The sequence below is a fragment of the Narcine bancroftii genome, chromosome 3, assembly GCF_036971445.1.
Source record: "Narcine bancroftii isolate sNarBan1 chromosome 3, sNarBan1.hap1, whole genome shotgun sequence".
In the NCBI taxonomy this organism is placed as follows: domain Eukaryota; kingdom Metazoa; phylum Chordata; class Chondrichthyes; order Torpediniformes; family Narcinidae; genus Narcine; species Narcine bancroftii.
In genome coordinates this window covers 62276404-62296109 of record NC_091471.1, presented here as the reverse complement: position 1 = coordinate 62296109, position 19706 = coordinate 62276404, and the positions used below count along the sequence as shown (strand labels likewise).

General features: G+C 38.6%; 1 protein-coding gene and 1 long non-coding RNA gene across 4 annotated transcripts in view; one reads left to right on the top strand and one right to left on the bottom strand.

Annotated features, from left to right (window-relative positions):
* LOC138757208 (uncharacterized) overlaps nucleotides 1-10234 on the top strand; it is a 44017-nt gene extending 33783 nt beyond the window's left edge. The window contains exon 2 of the long non-coding RNA XR_011353421.1: nucleotides 9967-10234. This is a non-coding gene — a long non-coding RNA (uncharacterized lncRNA). The remainder of the gene's footprint in view (nucleotides 1-9966) is intronic.
* The window catches only part of mtmr12 (myotubularin related protein 12), an 80776-nt gene that overhangs the window by 4444 nt on the left and 56626 nt on the right, over nucleotides 1-19706 (bottom strand). For 2 of the 3 annotated variants that reach the window (XM_069924180.1, XM_069924182.1), the window contains exons 12-16: nucleotides 10305-10375; nucleotides 9946-10115; nucleotides 4376-4546; nucleotides 1714-1872; nucleotides 520-576 (exon numbers count right to left, since the gene is read on the bottom strand). In XM_069924180.1, the coding sequence (XP_069780281.1) occupies nucleotides 520-576; nucleotides 1714-1872; nucleotides 4376-4546; nucleotides 9946-10115; nucleotides 10305-10375 (628 nt within the window). The remainder of the gene's footprint in view (nucleotides 1-519; nucleotides 577-1713; nucleotides 1873-4375; nucleotides 4547-9945; nucleotides 10116-10304; nucleotides 10376-19706) is intronic. The other variant, XM_069924181.1, reaches the window with a different exon arrangement.

The following is a 19706-nucleotide window of genomic DNA, read 5'->3' as shown; positions in this document are numbered from 1 at the left end:
AAAATTTTCTTTCCAGGCATTTCTCATAATTGATCGACCTTGTATAAAGGATCCTTTTTATAAAAGTCAGAATACGAAACCAAAGACTACAATAAATTCTGACATTGTAATATTTATACTGCAGTTACAAATATTCTGGACTGCTTTAAGCATCCAACAGAAAATGTTAGCAACTATGAATATAAAATATCCTTTTGTAATGTTTTAAATCCTGAAAATTTTCACTAAAAAAAAGCCAAGAATAAACTTTTTCTAGCAGGTAAATAAAACTATTTAGAAGAAGCAGACAATGGCATTTGGTATCGTAAACTTCTTTGGATAGTCTAGATTGTTTAGGAGATTCTAAATTATAGTTTACCTACCTGCAGTCAATATTAGAATTTTAATTATAATCCATGATCTGAACAATGGCTTCTCAGAATTTAGGCACATACAAGCCAAATGTGATTTTACCCCACATGCACCCTCCCAATCAAGTTAGTAGATGGTTCTGATCAAAAATTGAAGTCCTTAAAATACCTCTGGAATATCCAGATAATTTTCATGGACAATCTCCAAGAACTTCTGTGCAGAATCCTTAGACAATATGAATAAGGAAATTTACTCAAAGATGACAAAAACAACTTGTGTAAGAAAATGCCACTATCTTGTGGTTAATCCACAGGGAGCCAGAACTGGCATGTCATGGCATGAGAAAGGTGACTATTATTACATCACTGCTTCCTAATTTAAGAAGAAAAACTGGTAATTACACACCACTAAAACACTAAAATTATTTACAACAACAACAAACAAACACTTGGAAAGTATTCCCAGAATTGGACCGTGTGGTAAGTCTGCTTTCAGGGTATCAGGAGCTCAGATGGGCAGGCGGTCAGGACCTTGGTGAGAGTCCACAGTCGGGAGCTCCGGTGGATTGTTTGGCCAGGGCCAGTATATCAGTTATTTTACATGAAATATTAAATCTTCAAATATACAGTTGAATCAAATCTGAAGGGAACATGACAGATTGCAAACTGAGGATGCAAAGACAATCCAAAAGAATCTAGACAAGTTGGGTGAATGGGTAGATACATAGCAGATGTAATTCTAGACAGACAAATGCAAGGTCATTCATTTTGGTTCGTAATATTGCATTAACAGTCATACCCTGATTCTTTACAAGATGTGTTGTGTGTTGCTCATAACTTTAACAAAGCCATCAACAACAGTAGCAGTAATTTAATGTGAATTTTATGCATTATTCTTGACATGAAGATTTAAAATATTAAACCATTTTGAATAAGGTGTAATTGAGCTTCAGGGAATACCAAAATTGGTGAACAACACCTCCACCCCTGACTACCTAATGTGTACATGTGGAGTGTTCTCACAATAGCATTTGAAAATTCCATATTTTAATAAACATTTTCACATTTAGCAGGCAGTCCAGAGGTATGGCTAGTAGAGCTGTTGCCTCACAGTACAAGAGACCAGGGTTCAATCCTGACCTCCGGCTATGTGGAGTGTGCATGTTCTCCCTGTAACTACGAGTTTTCTTGTTTAAGTGGCCACTGGATTGTGTAGGTGAATTGCAGAATATGGGAATGAAGAATAAAATGGGATTAAATGTAGCCTTTGTATGAATGAATGGTTGTTGGTCAATGTGGTCTCTGTGGACTAAAGGGCTTATTTCCATGCTGCATTTCTGACTCAAAAATTTTAAAAAATTACCTTAACACGATGAGTTCTCTTATTGTTTCTAGCTTTTGGTTTTCCAATGTAAAGTGGATTATAGAAGAGTGCTTGAACAGAATTCTCAAATTGCACAGACCATTCCCACACAGTGGGAAGTTTCAAAGATCTACTAAGAATACCCCGATCTTCACCAAGCTGCCAAAACAAATAAATAACATTATTTTGCCAACCAGATTATATGAAGACATGTTATTTGATTAGGACCAGAACAAGATAATATTCATTAGTGTTCTGAAGCCAAGATTTTTTTTTAAATTATTGCAATTGATATTTGAGAGAGTATTTTGGTACAAATGTATATTTAGCCGAAAACCATAAATATCAAAAGTTACAAACAGTGCATTTTTAATTTCATTCACTATAAATATATCATTCAGAACTGCAGTCATTTAGCTGGATGAAGCCATCATCATCTGGTTCCAATTGCCAGAGAATAATCAGTAATGTTATGTTTCTCTTCTCACCTGTGTAACGGAGTCTAGAGGACCCCAAAACCAGCAGCATTAGATATGCTCCACAACACGGGGTTACTTAAACAAAAGTAGATTTTAATTATATTTGAACAAGAAAACAGAATTAAACTTATTACTTAACTTACCTGACCCACTTAATCCCCCTCTAATACGAAGCACAGGTGTGTGTAATGTATATATATATTTTTTTAATTATTTTTCACACTATAAACCATATTAATCTAAATACACAAACATTTCCCTCTTGAATATACACAGTGGCATTTTCTCCCCTTTTTCCCCCCTCACTTCCCTCCCCCCTCAAAACCCATTAAACGTTCAACATATATAATACAATAAACCCATTAAACAATGTCATCATGCAATAAAATAAACAAGAAAATGGTGTCATCTACTTTTACACACTGGATCAGGTCATTTTGTCTTCTTCTCATTCTATGAAGTTCACCAGTACTGCACCATTTACTCAACATATGGAAGAAGTTTCATGTAGAAAGGAAAAAAACAAATTACCAACTACCAAAATTATTATTGACGCAAAATCTATTGGTTCACAATAGATAACCTTTCCTTTAGAGAATGGGAGAGAAAAGGGATCAAAAGAATAGAAAATTGTCTTTTGGGAAATAATTTATTATCATTTGGACAAATGAAGTACAAATATGGAATGACTCATGGTACAATGTTTGCATACCACCAACTGAAAACCTACTTAAAGGACAAATTGGGAAGTAGACTGAGATGACCAGAACGAAGCAGCTTTGAATATGTGATTACAGAAACAACAATAATAAAAAGATTTATAACAAACATGTACATTAAGCTGCAAGAGGAATGATGAAATAAGCTATAAACCCAAACAAAAGTGGGGAAAAAAATTTAAATAAAGATAAAAAATGAAATATGGGAAAAGTTATGGTCTGGAACTATGAGAAATATAATAAATACGAGGTTACGCATGATACAATACAATTGGTTACAAAGGCTATATATCACGCCCCAAAAGTTAAATAAATGGGATCCAACATTATCAGATAGATGTTTTCGCTGTAAGAAGGAAACAGGAACAACAGTACATGCAATTTGGGGATGTGAGAAAGTGAAAGTTTTGGGAAGATCTAAATCAGGTATTAAATAAAATCACAAAAAGCAACATACCAAAAAATCCAGAGATCTTTCTTCTAAGAAGTAAAGAATTAGACCTCAAACTGGATGAAACGCAAAAAAGATTTATTATGATAGCCTTAGCTGTAGCAAAAAAATGTATAATGTCAACTTGGAAATCAGAAGAGAGTCTGAGAGTACAGCAATAGTACATAGAAATGAATAAATGTATTCCATTGGAAAAAACAACAATTTAAAAAATAAAGTCACATTATTTGAACAAATTTGGGAACCGTAAATGGAACACAACAGAGAGGGCCTACCGTGGACCTCCACCACCTAAAATGATAAAGTGTAATGTATATTTAAGATTGGAAAAGATCTTTGGATCACTGTTCAATCTCACTGATTTCAGGCAATTCTTGTACTGTGCACCAAAGTTAGCATTAACAAAGTTCACCAGTCTTTGGTGCTTAACAGGCAAATGGTTACCACTCAGGAGGGTTCTTGCTGGTTTACAGAGAGAGATTTCTTTTCCAGGACATCCGCAACTGAATCCTTCTCAATCAGTCTTGCTGACGAAACTTGCCCCCCTCAGGGTTCTCCAGATGATCCTCTTTCTTTCAAGTCACCTTTCAGACCACCAGTCTTCTCCCTTGTCCAGGCAGCCTTCTAAAGTTTGCCAGCTTGTCCCTCTGGAACTGATTTCTGTGACTCTCTCTCTCTCACTCCCGATCTGAGAACAAAGCTGTTCTGTCTCTGCCTGCAAAAATCAGATGCTCCCAGGCAAGCTGTATGTTGATACTTTATTGCCTCTTGCAGAAAGCACTCTGCAAAAGTCCTGCAAATAATCTGTTTTAAAATATGTGTGCAAACTGCTCGAGCAATTCCTCCCAAGCTACCTCATAATACTCTGTCACACCTGACATTACATTGCAAATAATGAAGTCACAAAAGTTATCAGAGTCATCGCAACTAATGACAGATCAAATAATGATCACGTAGCTAAATCAAATTAATTGCAAAGGATTTTTTAAAAAGTATCAATTTGCGTCACCTACCATTTGAGTATTATCCTTTTGGTACGGTGAATTGAACAGGAAGGTGCTAAAGATGGGAATATACATACTGTCTGACAATATCGTCAAGTAGGTCTCTGTAAATTCAAAGGCTGGTGGGTACTGCTGAAGCAATTGCCAGATACATTCCAAGAAGAGAAGAAATACTGGTGCCTTCAAGTACAAGAACATCATAAAGAAAATTTTTTTTTTTTAAAATCACACTTGACAAAAAAAGTAATTATAAACAGTTTCCTCACAACAGTTTACAAGAGAAAACCAAAAGCCATTCCCATACAAATATGATCCACTGTACAATCGTGCAATATGCATTGGGAGTTAACAATAGTTTTAATTGTTCTCTTAAACCAAAATATCTCATTCTTGCCTTTATAATAACCTTCAACGATTTCACAAACCCTGTGTTCAAGCTCAAACTATCGGAGATCTTCTCAAGACCTACAATCCTCATCTTTATCCTGGCAATGTCTTCAATTGGCCATCAAATACCTGGGTGAATTGCCAAGCTGAGAGGATACTGCATGGGTAAAGGAGGAGTTTTGCTCTGGGTGTCATCAGACTCAGCTGGCATTCAATTGCAAAGGACACTAACATTTCATTGAACCTGGACAGAGATGCAGACCCAGAGCCGATCTGGTTTTTACCAGTTATGATGGCAATATAATTAACCAACTGGTAAGGATTGGAGTCAACAGACAAGAATGAACTGTGAATCAAGCCAAGACTTCCCTGGATTCCATTTTTCATCTGGGATTCCTGATGTGCAGCAGATCCAATGACCAAGGTCAAATCCAAGAACAGAGGGATCTGGGAATACAGATATAGTTCCCAAAAGTGGCATTACAGGTTGATATGGTCGTAAAGAGAGCTTTAGGCACATTGGCTTTCATAAATCATAGTATTCTGGATAAGAGTTGGGATATTGTGATAAAGATGTTCAAGACATTGGCAAGGCCAAATTTGGAGTCTGGGATACCTAACTACAGTAAAGATGAAATGGAAAGAGTGGAGATATTATTCACCAAGATACTCCCAGGATTTGAGGAACAGAGTTACAGGGAAAGGTTATACAGGTTAGGACTATATTCCCTGGAGCATAGAAGAATGAGGGGAGATTTGATAGAGGAATACAAAATTATCATGTGTAAATACAAGTAAGCTTTTTCCACTGAGTTTTTATGAGAGACAAACCAAAGGATATGGGTTCAGGGTGAAAGAAGAGAAGTTTAGGGGTAACAGAGGGAATTTCTTCAATCAGAGAATGGTGAGAGCATAGAATGACCTGTCAGCTGAAGTGGTGAATGTCAACTCAGTTTTAACATATCAGAAAAAATTGGACAGGAACGTGGATGGGATATGGAATGGGTGCAGATCAGTGGGAGTAGGCAGAATAACAGGTTGGACAACCTGTTGCTTTTCAGTCAGAGGTGGGTCAAGTGTGTCATGTTGGTTAGTAGATTTTAGGAAGTTTAAAAAGAGCATGGGATCAGGACTTTGGCCTTGCCAATTGGGTAACTGAATTAATTGGCAAGGACCAATAAAGGGGGAGTTAGGTAAAGGAGTGGCCAGCAAGTGGCATAGTGAAGGAGTAGGACTTCCAAGGCTTAGGCTTGAGAGACTTCAGCAAGCAGAGGCTGAGAAAATGCTCCCAGTGAGGCAAGGTTGGTAAGTTTATTTTAATTAAACTAAGAGTAGGTTATGGAGGCAATTGGGGTAGTCCCATTCTCCAATTGCAGGATGCAGGAGGCCAGAGACAGCACCAATGTTCCTGATGATAACACCTGTAAAAGGTGCATCCAGATGCAACTCCTGGGAGACAGTGTTAGGGATCTGGAGTTACAGCTAGATGAGTTGAGCTTCGGATCATAAGGGAGACAGAGGCAATTGTAGATGGGCGTTACAGGGAGGCAGTCATCCCAAACAGACCACGAGCCAGCTAACTGGGTGACTGAGGAAAGGGAAAGGGGTGGAAGAGACAGACAGTGCAGGGTACCCATGAGTCCATTCCTCATTAATAAGTATACTGTTTTAGATACCGTTGGGGAGATTACCTATTTAGGACAAGTTGCGGTGGTCAGGTCTCTGGCATGGGGGATGGCCCCTCAGCTCAGAAGTCGGGGAGGGGTGGAAGCTCTTGTAATTTGGGACTTGCTAGTTAGGGCAATAGATAGGAGTTTTGCTAGATCAGATCGGGGCTCCTGATTGGTATATTGCCTCCCAGGTGCCAGGGTCAGGGATAGCTCTGATTGAGTACACAGTATTCTGGAAGGCGGGGTGGGGGGGGGGGGGGGTGGCGAAGAGCAGCCAGATGTCAGTGGTAGATGCAGGTTCAATTTTAATATTTAAGGAAAAATTGGATCGGTATATGGACAAAAGAGGTGTGGAGGGTTATGGGCTGGGTGCAGATCAATAAGATTAGGTATTCAGCATGGACTAGAAGGGCCAAACTGACCTGTTTCTGTGCTGTAATTGTTATAAGTGCCTGTTTTCTATGCTGTAATGTTCTATGGTTCTACACGTGTTCATCATGTTTTCTTGGTACAATGATGGTTCCAGCATGGCTATTTCTTGCTTTCAACTGATATAGTTTTATCAATTTTGCTTTCAACTTCCACTTTTCCATATCACCCTTATTCCTGCCTCTGTCAGTTATTTTGGTTATATCGATCCCATCATGCTTCCTGCTGGGAATTGACAACAGTATAGTCTCCCATAATGTATGCACAAAGCCAAGAACTGAACTTACTGAAATTAAAAACAACACTGATTGAAATACTCAGCAAGTCAGACAGCACCAATGGAGAAACAAACAGTAATGTTTCAAGTCAATGAGTTTTCATTAGAATGCTTTCCTTTTCTCTCGAAATAAAATTTAAGGGTACAAAGGATAAAAGAGATTAAAGGAATACAGTTATTTGAAACTTGATTGAAACTTTTCTAATTCAGTACAAGAGCAGGAAACATCACTGAATCAGCCAGCAAAATAGTCCTTTGATGAAAGGTCATCAACTTAAAACAGAAACTATTTCTCTCCCCACAGATGCTGCCTGACCTACTGAGTATTTCAGCCATTTTTGTCTCCATTTCAGATTTCCAGCAAATTATTTTTGCTTTACAACAGTGATTAGTTCCTTGGTCATTTATAAAGTTTGTTTTAATTTACTTACAACATATTTGCCAATCTTCTTCCAGTACTAATGAAAAGGTCAGCCACCTAAAATATCAACTATTTTTCCTTACACGGTTACTGCGTGATTTGTCAAGTTTCTAGCACTTTATTTGGGAATGCAAGCTAAGTTTCCTATATTGTTTCAATTTCAATCTGAAACAGTTTATTAATTCTAAATCCCAGAGCTGAACAATTTCTCATCTTCATTTCTTCATCAGCTATAATAACTCCAATTATCTGAAATCCTCATTTATCCAATTTTAAAAATTTTTTTGGATACATGAGGATATCTGAAACAAATCAGAAATTCTCATTTATCCGATTTTTTTCTTTTGAGTGGAACTGACTTCACATGTTGAAAAAAATTCAGTGGACATGAAATTAGAACAATGATTATCCTTGTTTTAGGTAACTCCCTCCCCTCTTTCTCATTTTTCTTCACCTACCCCTATTGACTTTTCTCTCCAACTTGCCCTTTCAAACTGCACACCACTGTCTCCCAGCTGCAAGTGGTCAGAAGAATCCCTTGTTCCTGGCGTCATCAAAAAGACGAGCCTCTCAGGCAGGAGCGGGGACCTCTGGCTCAGTAGTGTTCCCTCCCCTTCCTGGCACAGTGGAGCTCCCAATGCCAACTCCAAACCATCCCCTCAGCAAACAACTGCACATGCACAACAGACTCCCTGGTGAACGTGTGCGGTCGGCATAGAGGAGGATTTGGAGTAGGGACTTGGGAATCGGGAGCTCCAGTGACCTGGGAGACAGGAGGCCGCCAACTCGTCAGTGAGTGTTCCACCAGCCCAGGAAGCTTCCCTGGGGACCAGCAGCAGTGGGTTTGTGTTGGTGATCGGCCACGGCCAGCATTTTTTTGGTGAGAATTAAACATTATTTTAGTGCTTCAAAGACCTTCCCTTGTTGTTTGTTGTTTAAACATTGATGCAAGTGAAATGTTGTTGCCACTGAGCTGTTTTTTAAAAAAAGACAAGTGTCTGAAAAAACAGTTTAATCTGTCATATGCCCGGTCCTGACCATTTTGGATAATCGGAGTTGTATTGTACTTCTATTTTTGGCCAAATGGGGGGAGAGAAGGAGGGGGGGGAGAGAAGGAGGGGGGGAGAGAAGGAGGGGGGGAGAGAAGGAGAGGGGGAGAGAAGGAGAGGGGGAGAGAAGGAGGGGGGGAGAGAAGGAGGGGGGGAGAGAAGGAGGGGGGGAGAGAAGGAGGGGGGAGAGAAGGAGGGGGGGGAGAGAAGGAGGGGGGGAGAGAAGGAGGGGGGGAGAGAAGGAGGGGGGGAGAGAAGGAGGGGGGGAGAGAAGGAGGGGGGGAGAGAAGGAGGGGGGAGAGAAGGAGGGGGGAGAGAAGGAGGGGGGAGAGAAGGAGGGGGGAGAGAAGGAGGGGGGAGAGAAGGAGGGGGGAGAGAAGGAGGGGGGGAGAGGAGGGGGGAGAGAAGGAGGGGGGAGAGAAGGAGGGGGAGAGAAGGAGGGGGGAGAGAAGGAGGGGGGAGAGAAGGAGGGGGGAGAGAAGGAGGGGGGGAGAGAAGGAGGGGGGGAGAGAAGGAGGGGGGAGAGAAGGAGGGGGGAGAGAAGGAGGGGGGAGAGAAGGAGGGGGGAGAGAAGGAGGGGGGAGAGAAGGAGGGGGGAGAGAAGGAGGGGGGAGAGAAGGAGGGGGGAGAGAAGGAGGGGGGGAGAAGGAGGGGGGAGAGAAGGAGGGGGGAGAGAAGGAGGGGGGAGAGAAGGAGGGGGGAGAGAAGGAGGGGGGAGAGAAGGAGGGGGGGAGAGAAGGAGGGGGGGAGAGAAGGAGGGGGGGAGAGAAGGAGGGGGGGAGAGAAGGAGGGGGGGAGAGAAGGAGGGGGGGAGAGAAGGAGGGGGGGAGAGAAGGAGGGGGGGAGAGAAGGAGGGGGGAGAGAAGGAGGGGGGGAGAGAAGGAGGGGGGAGAGAAGGAGGGGGGGAGAGAAGGAGGGGGGGAGAGAAGGAGGGGGGGAGAGAAGGAGAGAAGGAGGGGGGGAGAGAAGGAGGGGGGGAGAGAAGGGGCGGGAGAGAGGGGTGGGGAGAGAAGGGGGGGAGAGAAGGAGGGGGGGAGAAGGAGGGGGGGAGAAGGAGGGGGAGATGTAGAGCCCCAGTTGAGAAAGGCTGATGTAGCGTACCCATGATATCAATGAGCAAACAAACTTAAGCTTGCTGAATGCAAACCAAAGGAATCCCATGATTCAATTCTATGAACCAAAATGGATTTCAGCCTTGATCCACAATTTGAACACAGTTGAAGAAATATAATGAATGCTATTTACATAACCCAATTATGAAGCCACCTTACATTACAGCATTCAGCAATGCAGATTTTAATTTTGTTGTGGATTCCATTACCACATTATAAATGTTTAACACTTACCTCTTTATCATTGCCTCGCAGATGATTACATCGGTCCAGAAAGCAATGGGAACCCATCAACCATTCCTTTTGGATTAAACTCTGGAAGCCAGTTATTGTCCTAAAATGTGGATCGATAATCACCTGGACCAAACTAGCTATAACACAGCACAGATCACAGCCATTTTCTTCTGCAAGTTGGAAAATAGGAACACTCATAAAATAGCTTTCCTAATGAGAAAGGTGAACATTATAAACAAAAAATGAATTCTGATTAAATAGAAAAATAAATGAATAAGAATGGCATTCACATTTTATACATGATTACATTTGTTTGATATTGAGAAGATTTTAACACAAGAATTCTAATTCTTTCTTACCCACAAGCAGCACCGATGTATTTTTATGCTCCAAGCATTCAACAATATCCAAGGCCTTCTTTAAACATTGCCTGCAATAAGAACAGTCTATATTTCAAACTAAGTGTTCTAAAAAGTGAAACAAAGAGATCTTGAATATTTTTTCTCCATTCTTTTTTAAACTGGCAGAATAAAGGTCAAAATCTCATCTTAAATTCAGGTAAGGGTCTTATTTGCCGCACAAGTTCCCAGAACTACTTCAATGCAGCATGTGGCTCAATTTTTTTTCTAAAGAGCTTGAATACTCATGCTTGTTGAACAACAACACTGAAGGAAATCTTGAAAGTAAAATATTGAACTCCGAAACAAGCACCCCACCCAAATTTTTTGCTGGTATTTAATAAATGTTTTGTGGGTGCAACAAAGACAAATTTTCTGTACATGTTGCATTCAAAACAAACATTAGCTGACAAGATTGATTAAAAAGAATGGATTTTGCTCTCAGTCAGGATTTAATTAGAAGCGAGAAATACATTTTCATTTTTTCTGACAAGACAAATGACAACATTTTAAATGAAAATTAAATACAATCACATCCACTTGACACAAAGAAGCAATCTGTTTTGCAAGGCCAAAAGGTCCATTTGTGGTCACTGAAGCATAAATTTTGTATCAATGCACTCTATGAGGCAAAGAGTAGTAATGACCAAAAACAGATTTAGTTGCAAATTACAAAAGCTAGAAAAAGGTTCTTCCAAGTCTTTGTTTAGTCCTGGATGTAATAACATGGTTGCAAGATGGGCATGGTTAGGAATTAAATTTTCAAGGGTATCGGGTAGTACGAAAAGATAGATAGGATGGTAAAGGTGGTAGGGTGGCGCTCTTTATCAAAGATGAGATTGGGGCAATTGTGAGAGACGATACAAGATCCAAGGAACAGAATGTGGAGTCCATCTGGGTAGAAATTAAGAATAGTAAAGAGAGAGAAAAAAATCACTGGTGGGAGTTGTCTATCGCCCATCAAACAATAGCACAGTGGCACAGGCAATTAACTGAGAGAACTGAGGCATGCAAGAATGGAACGGCAGTTGTCGTGGGTGACTTTAACTTCCATGTAGATGGTGAAAAATCAAGTTGGTCGATGAACTCTGAAGGATAATTTCAAAGAATGCATCTGTGATAACTTTCTTGAGTAGCACGTTAAGGAACCAACAAGGGAGAATGCTATTTTAGATCTAGAATTAACAATCTAATAATTAGGGACACTCTTGTAAAAAGTGATCATATCATGATTGAATTTCTCATACAGATGAGAGGGTGCAATAGTTGGATCTATTATGCTTGAACAGGGGAGACTACAACAGGATGAGAGAGAGGAAATGGTCATCATGGACTAGGAGCACAGGCAAGTTGGCAGAACAGTTGAGGAATAGTGGAAGACTTTCAAAGAGATTTTTCAGTGCTCAACAAAAATATATTCCCATTTAAAAATAAGGGCAGTAAGAGGGAAGAGTCAGCCTTGGTTAACTAAGGAAATAAAGTCAAGTATAAAATTAAAACCTTGTGTACAAAGTAGCTAAGAGTAGTGGAAAACTTTAAAAGGGAACAAAGGACAACTAAACAGGAAATAAGGAACTGGAAGAAGGATTATGAGGTAAATTAACACAAAATATAAAAAGAAATAGCAAACAATTTTATAAATATACAAAACGTAAGAGGGTGACTAGAGTCAACATAGGACCCTGGGAAGATGAGAAAGGGAGATTGATATTGAGTAATGAGCAAATGGCTGAGGCATTGAACAGATATTTTGTGTCAGTCTTCACAGTGGAAGACATGTCCAACAGCCAAAGAGTCGTGATAGGGATGCAAAGGGAGGTGAGGGCCTCGATAAAATGATTGAAACAAGAGATAGCGATGAGCAAACTAATGGGACTGAAAGTAGACAAATCCCCTGGTCCTGATGGGATGCATCCCATCAGGAAAATGGCGGGAGTTATAGTCGAAGGGTTGGTAGTCATTTACCAAAATTCTCTATTCTCGGCAGGTCCCGGCAGATCGGAAGACAGCAAACGTCACGCCACTTTTTAAAAAAAGACAGAAGATGGGTAACTATCGGCCAGTTAGTTTAACATCTGTAGTCAGGAAAATGTTTGAAGCTGTCATTAAGGATGAAATATTGAGACATTTAAAAAGAAAGAGTTCCATCAGGCAGACGCAGCATGGGTTAAGAAAGAGAAGGTCTTGTTTGACAAGCTTGCTGGAGTTCTTTGATGATATAATGGGTGCAGTAGATTGAGGGGAGCAGGTTGATGTATATTTGTATTTCCAAAAGGCGTCTGATAATATGCCGCACAAGAGGCTTATCAATAAGATACAGATGAATGGAGTTGGGGAAGTACATTGGCATGGATTGAAGATTGGTTAACTGACAGAAGGCAGAGAGTCAGGATAAAAGGGTGTTTTTCCAATTGGCAGTGGTAAGTGGGGTGTTGCAGGGGGCGGTGCTGGGCCCACAGCTGTTCACCATTTACATTAATGATTTAGAAGATGGGACAGAGGGTAGTGTAGTCAAGTTTGCGGATTATACTTAATTGAGTGGAAAAGCAAATTGTACAGAGGATGTGGAGAGGCTGCAGAAGGATATAGTTAAGTTAGATGAGTGGGCAAAGGTCTGGCAGATGGAGTACAATGTTAATAAATGAGAGGTCATCCAGTTTGGCAGGAAAAAGAAAAAAAAAATCACATCCCCTAGATTTCAAAGAAAATTTGTTTCTTTCCTGGATGCATTGAATGACAGATTGCAATATATCTGTAGCAATCTGACAAACCTATTTAATACTTCAGCTTTGTGTATCATGAAACATTCAGTGACAGAGAATTCCTCAGTTTCATATTACAGCTCATAATCAACATATTAAGTGCACACATTGAAACCCCAGGTATGCAGCATGTATGGTATATTATAACCAAATATTTCAAAAGATACAACTGATGCCAGAACTGCTTTATCACTGAGCATTCATCCGACAATTTTTTTCAAAGCAAAAGTATTCATAAATCTTAGCTGCAAGTCTCCCCCCCCACCTTAAAAATACAATACACGAAAGTGCTGGGTAAGTCAGCAGGAAATGCAGCACCCAAGAAAGTAAAGGATAATTAACGTTTCAGGCCTGCTGCTTTGTCAGGTATATCAAGTTGGTCATCTTTTACTTCCTAATGGATGTTGTGTGACCTGCTGAGTTTCCCCAGCACTTTCGTGAATTGCACTTGACCCCAATATTTGCAGATTTTCTTGTTCAGTAATAATTATAATGGAAGGGACTGAAGTCAACTATATCTATCCACTTCATCTGCAACAAAAGATATCAGTGGCCCCACTCTGGTCTTCTGGGAAGACCAGGATAACACCCTCAAAGGTCTTCAGCAACTTGCATCTTGAAATATAGTCAGATAGTACGTTCCATTTTTCAAGGCAACACAACATGGATGTGAACCTTTGGCCTTGGTTTGCAATCAGCATATCCCAGTCCCAATTTAGCAATTGCATCAAATTATCAAAACGTAGAAAGGCCCTAATGAATGAGTAGAGATCAGCATGTGAAGGTCACCAATCTTCTGGAATGGGCTTGTCTCTCCAGTGGATGAACAGTAATTATGTAAAGGTATGCTTGAAGTCTCCTATGTCATGAATATCCTGTTTATAATATTTGTTATTATTCTAATTATCAACTATGCAGCTGCTTGTCTGCAGACATGGATTATGGTCAAAACAGAAATGCTGGAGAATGCTAGACCGGCTGAGCTCTTTCAGCATTTGTGTTTTGGCTGTCCACAGTATTCTACTAGGTTACTAAAAAATGTGTGGTTCAGATCAGCTGCTGTAGACCAATTAGTGGGGGTGGAATGTAATAAAAGGGTTAAACTCAGACCTTGAGAAGAAGCCTGCTATAAATAAATAAAAACTTGCCTGAAAACACATAGGTTTGATTGAGAAAGCCAGTGCGTGAAGGTCTTGAGACATGTAGAAAATAAGATAAATATGATTGTGGAGCAAAATACCTTGTTAGGTGCAAATTTTGATCCACAAATCTTTTCTTAGCTAGTTAGATTTGCCAAATGATTGATAAAAGTGTGTAAATATTAGGAGAAATCAGAATCAGGTTTATTGCCATGAATGAGAGTGTCGTATAGCAGTGTTGTGCAGTACAAGGTGCAAAATTATTATAAGTGACAATTTTATAGAAATAAAATAAAAAAACTAGTGCAAAAGAGTGAAAAAAATGAGGTAGTGTCCATAGATTCATTGCCTCTTCAAAAATCTGATGGCATAGAGTGTGTATGCACATGCATTCAGGCTCCTGAACCTCCCTCCTGATGGTAGCAGTGAGAAATGGACATGGCCTGGGTGGTGAGGGCCCTCGATGATTGAAACTGATTTTTTTTTTTGAGGCACGGCCTCTTGAAGGCGTCCTTAATGGAGTGAAGACTAATGCCCGTGAAGGCACTGGCTAAGTTTACAACTTTCTTCAGCCTATTCCTGTCTTGTGCATTGGCACCTCCTTATCAGACAGTGTTAAAAGCAGTCAAGACTACTCCCCACAATACAACTGTAGAAATTTGCATGACTCTTTGGTGACATACCAAACCTTCACAAACTCCTAAAGAAAATAGCTTCCAACATGCCTTCTTCATAATTGCATCAACATGGTCCCAAGATAGGTCTTCAGAAATGTTGACACCCAGTAATCTGGTTTCTTCCCACTCTACTGTTGACCTTTTGATGAGGACTTGTTTATGTTCTCCTGCTTTCCCCTTCCTAAGGGTCACAATCAATTCTTTAGTTTTACTGACGTTGAGTGAAAGGTGATTATTGTGGAACCAATCAATTAGCTGATTGGTCTCTCCCATATATGCTTCCTCATTGCTATCTGTGATTCTGCCAACCACTGTGGCCTCATATTTGTAGATGGCATTCGAAGGGTGCCTTGCCACAGTCATGGGTAGAAAGAGAGCAGTGCCCAAGTATGCTTCCTTGAGGTGTGCCTGTGTTGACTGTCAGTGAGGAGACGTTATTGTAACCAATCCGCACTGACTGTGGTCTTCTTATGAGGAAGTCAAGGATCAATTGCAGAGGGAGGTGCAAGGCCTAGGTTTTTAAGCTTGCTAACCAGTACTGAGGGGATGATGGTGTTGAAAATGGGTGAAAAGCAGCCTGATGTGTGTGAGAGAGAGAGTGAGAGAGTGAGAGAGACACAGCAGAGCGAGTAGGTTGGGCGCAGGAGAGGGGAGAGAGACGGCAGCGCGACTCGGGCGGGGAGGAGATGGCAGCATGACTGGAAGGGAGGTGGATACAGCAGCACAATTTGGTTGGGCTTAAATCTGGGGCAGCTGGCTTTTGTTCTGAAATCCGGAAAAATCCGAAATTCGGAACACACTATCCCACAAGGGTTCCAGATAAAGGATTGTCTACCTGTATTGCTGTTGTCCAGGTAATCCAGGTCTTTTTTTTTTAATTTTTTTATTATTCACACCATAAACCACATTGACCAAGATACATACATTTTCCTTTTCAAATATATACAGTGTCATTTTCTCCCCCACCCCCTCCCTCCTCCCATCCCACCCTCCCTACCTCCCCCCCCATTCATTTAAAGTACAAAATCTAAGATACATTAAACCAGTCAAACAATGTTGTCATTCAATAAAAATAAATAAGAAATTCCACTGAGTCAATTCTTTTCATTTCCTTCTCCTTTCGTTATTTTAGGTGGTAGATGTCCCCGGTAGGTTTTCTCTATTGTGTTTCATATATGGCTCCCATATTTGTTCAAATATTTCAATATTATTTCTTAAATTATATGTTATTTTTTCTAATGGAATACATTTATTCATTTCTATATACCATTGTTGTATTTTCAAATTATCTTCTAATTTCCAGGTTGACATAATACATTTTTTTGCTACGGCTAGAGCTATCTTAACAAACCTTTTTTTGTGCACCATCCAAATCAAGTCCAAATTCTTTGTTTTTTATGTTACTTAGGAGGAAGATCTCTGGGTTTTTTTAGTATATTATTTTCTGTAATTTTATTTAGTATCTGGTTTAGATCTTCCCAAAAATTTTCTACTTTCTCACATGTCCAGATTGCATAAATTGTTGTTCCCATTTCTTTTTTACAATGAAAACATCTGTCAGATACTGTTGGGTCCCATTTATTTAACTTTTGAGGTGCAATGTATAGCCTGTGTATCCAGTTATATTGTATCATACGTAACCTCGTATTTATTGTATTTCTCATCGTTCCAGAACATAACTTCTCCCACGTTTCCTTCTTTATCTTTATATTTAAATCTTGTTCCCATTTTTGTTTAGTTTTACCATTTGTTTCCTCATTCTCCTTTTCTTGCAGTTTAATATACATATTTGTTATAAATTTTTTGATTATCATTGTATCTGTAATCACATATTCAAAGTTACTTCCCTCTGGTAACCTCAGACTGCTTCCTAATTTGTCCTTCAAGTAGGATCTCAGTTGGTAATATGCCAACACTGTATCTTGAGTTATATTATATTTATCCTTCATTTGATCAAAGGATAATAATCTATTTCCTGAAAAACAATTTTCTATTCTTTTGATCCCTTTTTTCTCCCATTCTCTAAAGGAAAGGTTATCTATTGTAAAAGGGAGTAACTGATTTTGCGTCATTATTAGTTTTGGTAATTGGTAATTTGTTTTATTCCTTTCTATATGAATCTTCTTCCAAATATTGAGCAGATGATGCAATACCGGAGAATTTCTACATAGTACCAATTTTTCATCCCATTTATATAATATATGTTCAGGTATCTTCTCCCCTATTTTATCTAGTTCTAATCTAGTCCAATCTGGCTTTTCCCTTGTTTGATAAAAATCTGATAGGTATCTTAATTGTGCGGCTCTATAATAATTTTTTAAGTTTGGTAGTTGTAAGCCTCCTTGTTTATACCATTCTGTTAATTTATCTAGTGCTATCCTCGGTTTCCCCCCTTTCCATAAAAATGTCATTATTATTTTCTTTAAATCCTTGAATAATTTCTCTGTTAATCGTATTGGTAATGTCTGAAATAAATATTGTATCCTTGGGAAAATGTTAATTTTAATACAGTTTATCCTTCCTATCGGTGTTAGTGGTAAATCTTTCCAATGCTCTAATTCGTCTTGTAATTTTTTCATTAGTGGATAATAATTGAGTTTATATAGATGGCCGAGATTTTTATTTATTTGTATATCTAGGTACGTTATTGCTTGCATTTGCCATCTGAATGGTGATTCCTTCTTAAATTTTGAGAAATCCACATTATTCATTGGCATTGCTTCACTTTTATTTACGTTAATCTTGTAACCCGACATTTCTCCATATTCCTTCAATTTCTTACATAATTCTTTTATTGATAGTTCTGGTTCTGTTAAGTATACTATAACATCATCCGCAAATAAACTGATTTTATATTCCTTGTCGTTTATTTTTATCCCTTTTATATTATTTTCTGTTCTTATCAATTCTGCTAGTGGTTCTATAGCTAATGCGAACAATAAGGGTGATAGTGGGCATCCCTGCCTTGTTGATCTGCTTAAATTAAATTGCTTTGATATATATCCATTTACTGTCACTTTCGCCAATGGCCCCTTATATAATGCTTTAATCCAATTAATATACTTCTCTGGTAAACTGAATTTTTTTGCAATACTTTGAATAAATAATTCCATTCTACTCTGTCAAAGGCCTTCTCTGCATCTAAAGCAACTGCTACTGTTGGCGCTTGACTCCCTTCTACTGCATGAATTAAGTTAATAAATTTACAAATATTGTCTGTTGTCCGTCTTTTTTTAATAAATCCAGTTTGGTCTAGATTTACCATTTTAGGTACATAATCTGCTAATCTTTTTGCTAATACTTTAGCTATTATCTTATATGTGTTAAGTAATGATATTGGTCTATATGACGCTGGTGTGAGTGGATCTTTCCCTTGCTTTGGTATTACTGTAATTATTGCTGTTTTACATGAATCTAGTAAGCTTTGTGTTTTATCAATCTGGTTGATTACTTCCAGGAGGGGAGGAATTAATAAATCTTTAAATGTTTTATAGAATTCTATTGGGAATCCATCCTCTCCTGGTGTTTTATTATTTGGTAGTTTTTTTTATTATCTCTACTATTTCAAATGGTTCTGTTAATTTATTTTGTTCCTCTATTTGTAATTTGGTAGTTCAATTTTAGTTAAAAATTCATATATTTTGCCTTCTTTCCCTTCGTTTTCAGTTTGGTATAATTGCTCATAGAATTCTCTAAAGTTTTCATTAATCTCTGTTGGATTATATGTGATTTGTTTGTCTTTTTTCCTTGATGCCAATACCATTTTCTTAGCTTGTTCTGTCTGAAGCTGCCATGCTAGAATTTTGTGCATTTTTTCCCCTAGTTCATAATATTTCTGTTTTGTCTTCATTATGTTCTTCTCCACCTTATATGTTTGTAGTGTTTCATATTTTATTTTTTTATCTGCCAATTCTCTTCTTTTGGTTGTGTCTTCTTCCTTCATTGCTAATTCTTTTTCTATATTTACTATTTCCCTTTCCAACTGCTCTGTTTCCTGATTATAGTCCTTCTTCATCTTGGTTACATAACTTATTATTTGCCCTCTGATGAACGCTTTCATCACATCCCATAGTATAAACTTATCTTTCACTGATTCCGTATTTATTTCAAAGTACATTTTAATTTGTCTTTCAATTAATTCTCTAAAATCCTGCCTTTTAAGTAGCATGGAGTTTAATCTCCATCTATACATTCTTGGAGGGATGTCCTCTAACTCTATTGTCAATATCAAGGGTGAATAGTCCGATAATATTCTAGCCTTATATTCTGTTTTTCTTACTCTATCTTGCATACGAGCTGATAACAGAAATAGGTCTATTCTTGAATATGTTTTATGTCTACCCGAATAATATGAATATTTCTTTTCCTTTGAGTGTTGTTTCCTCCATATATCCAAAAGTTGCATTTCCTGCATCGATTTAATTATAAATTTGGTTACTTTGTTCTTTCTGTTAATTTTTTTCCCAGTTTTATCCATATTTGAATCCAAATTAAGGTTGAAATCCCCTCCTATTAATATGTTCCCTTGCGTATCTGCTATCTTCAAAAAAATATCTTGCATAAACTTTTGATCTTCTTCGTTAGGTGAATATACATTGAGTAGATTCCAAAACTCCGAATATATCTGACATTTTATCATTACATATCTCCCTGCTGGATCCATTATTTCCTCTTCTATTTTTATTGGTACATTTTTACTGATTAATATAGCTACTCCTCTTGCTTTTGAATTATACGACACTGCTGTTACATGTCCTACCCAATCTCTCTTTAATTTCTTGTTCT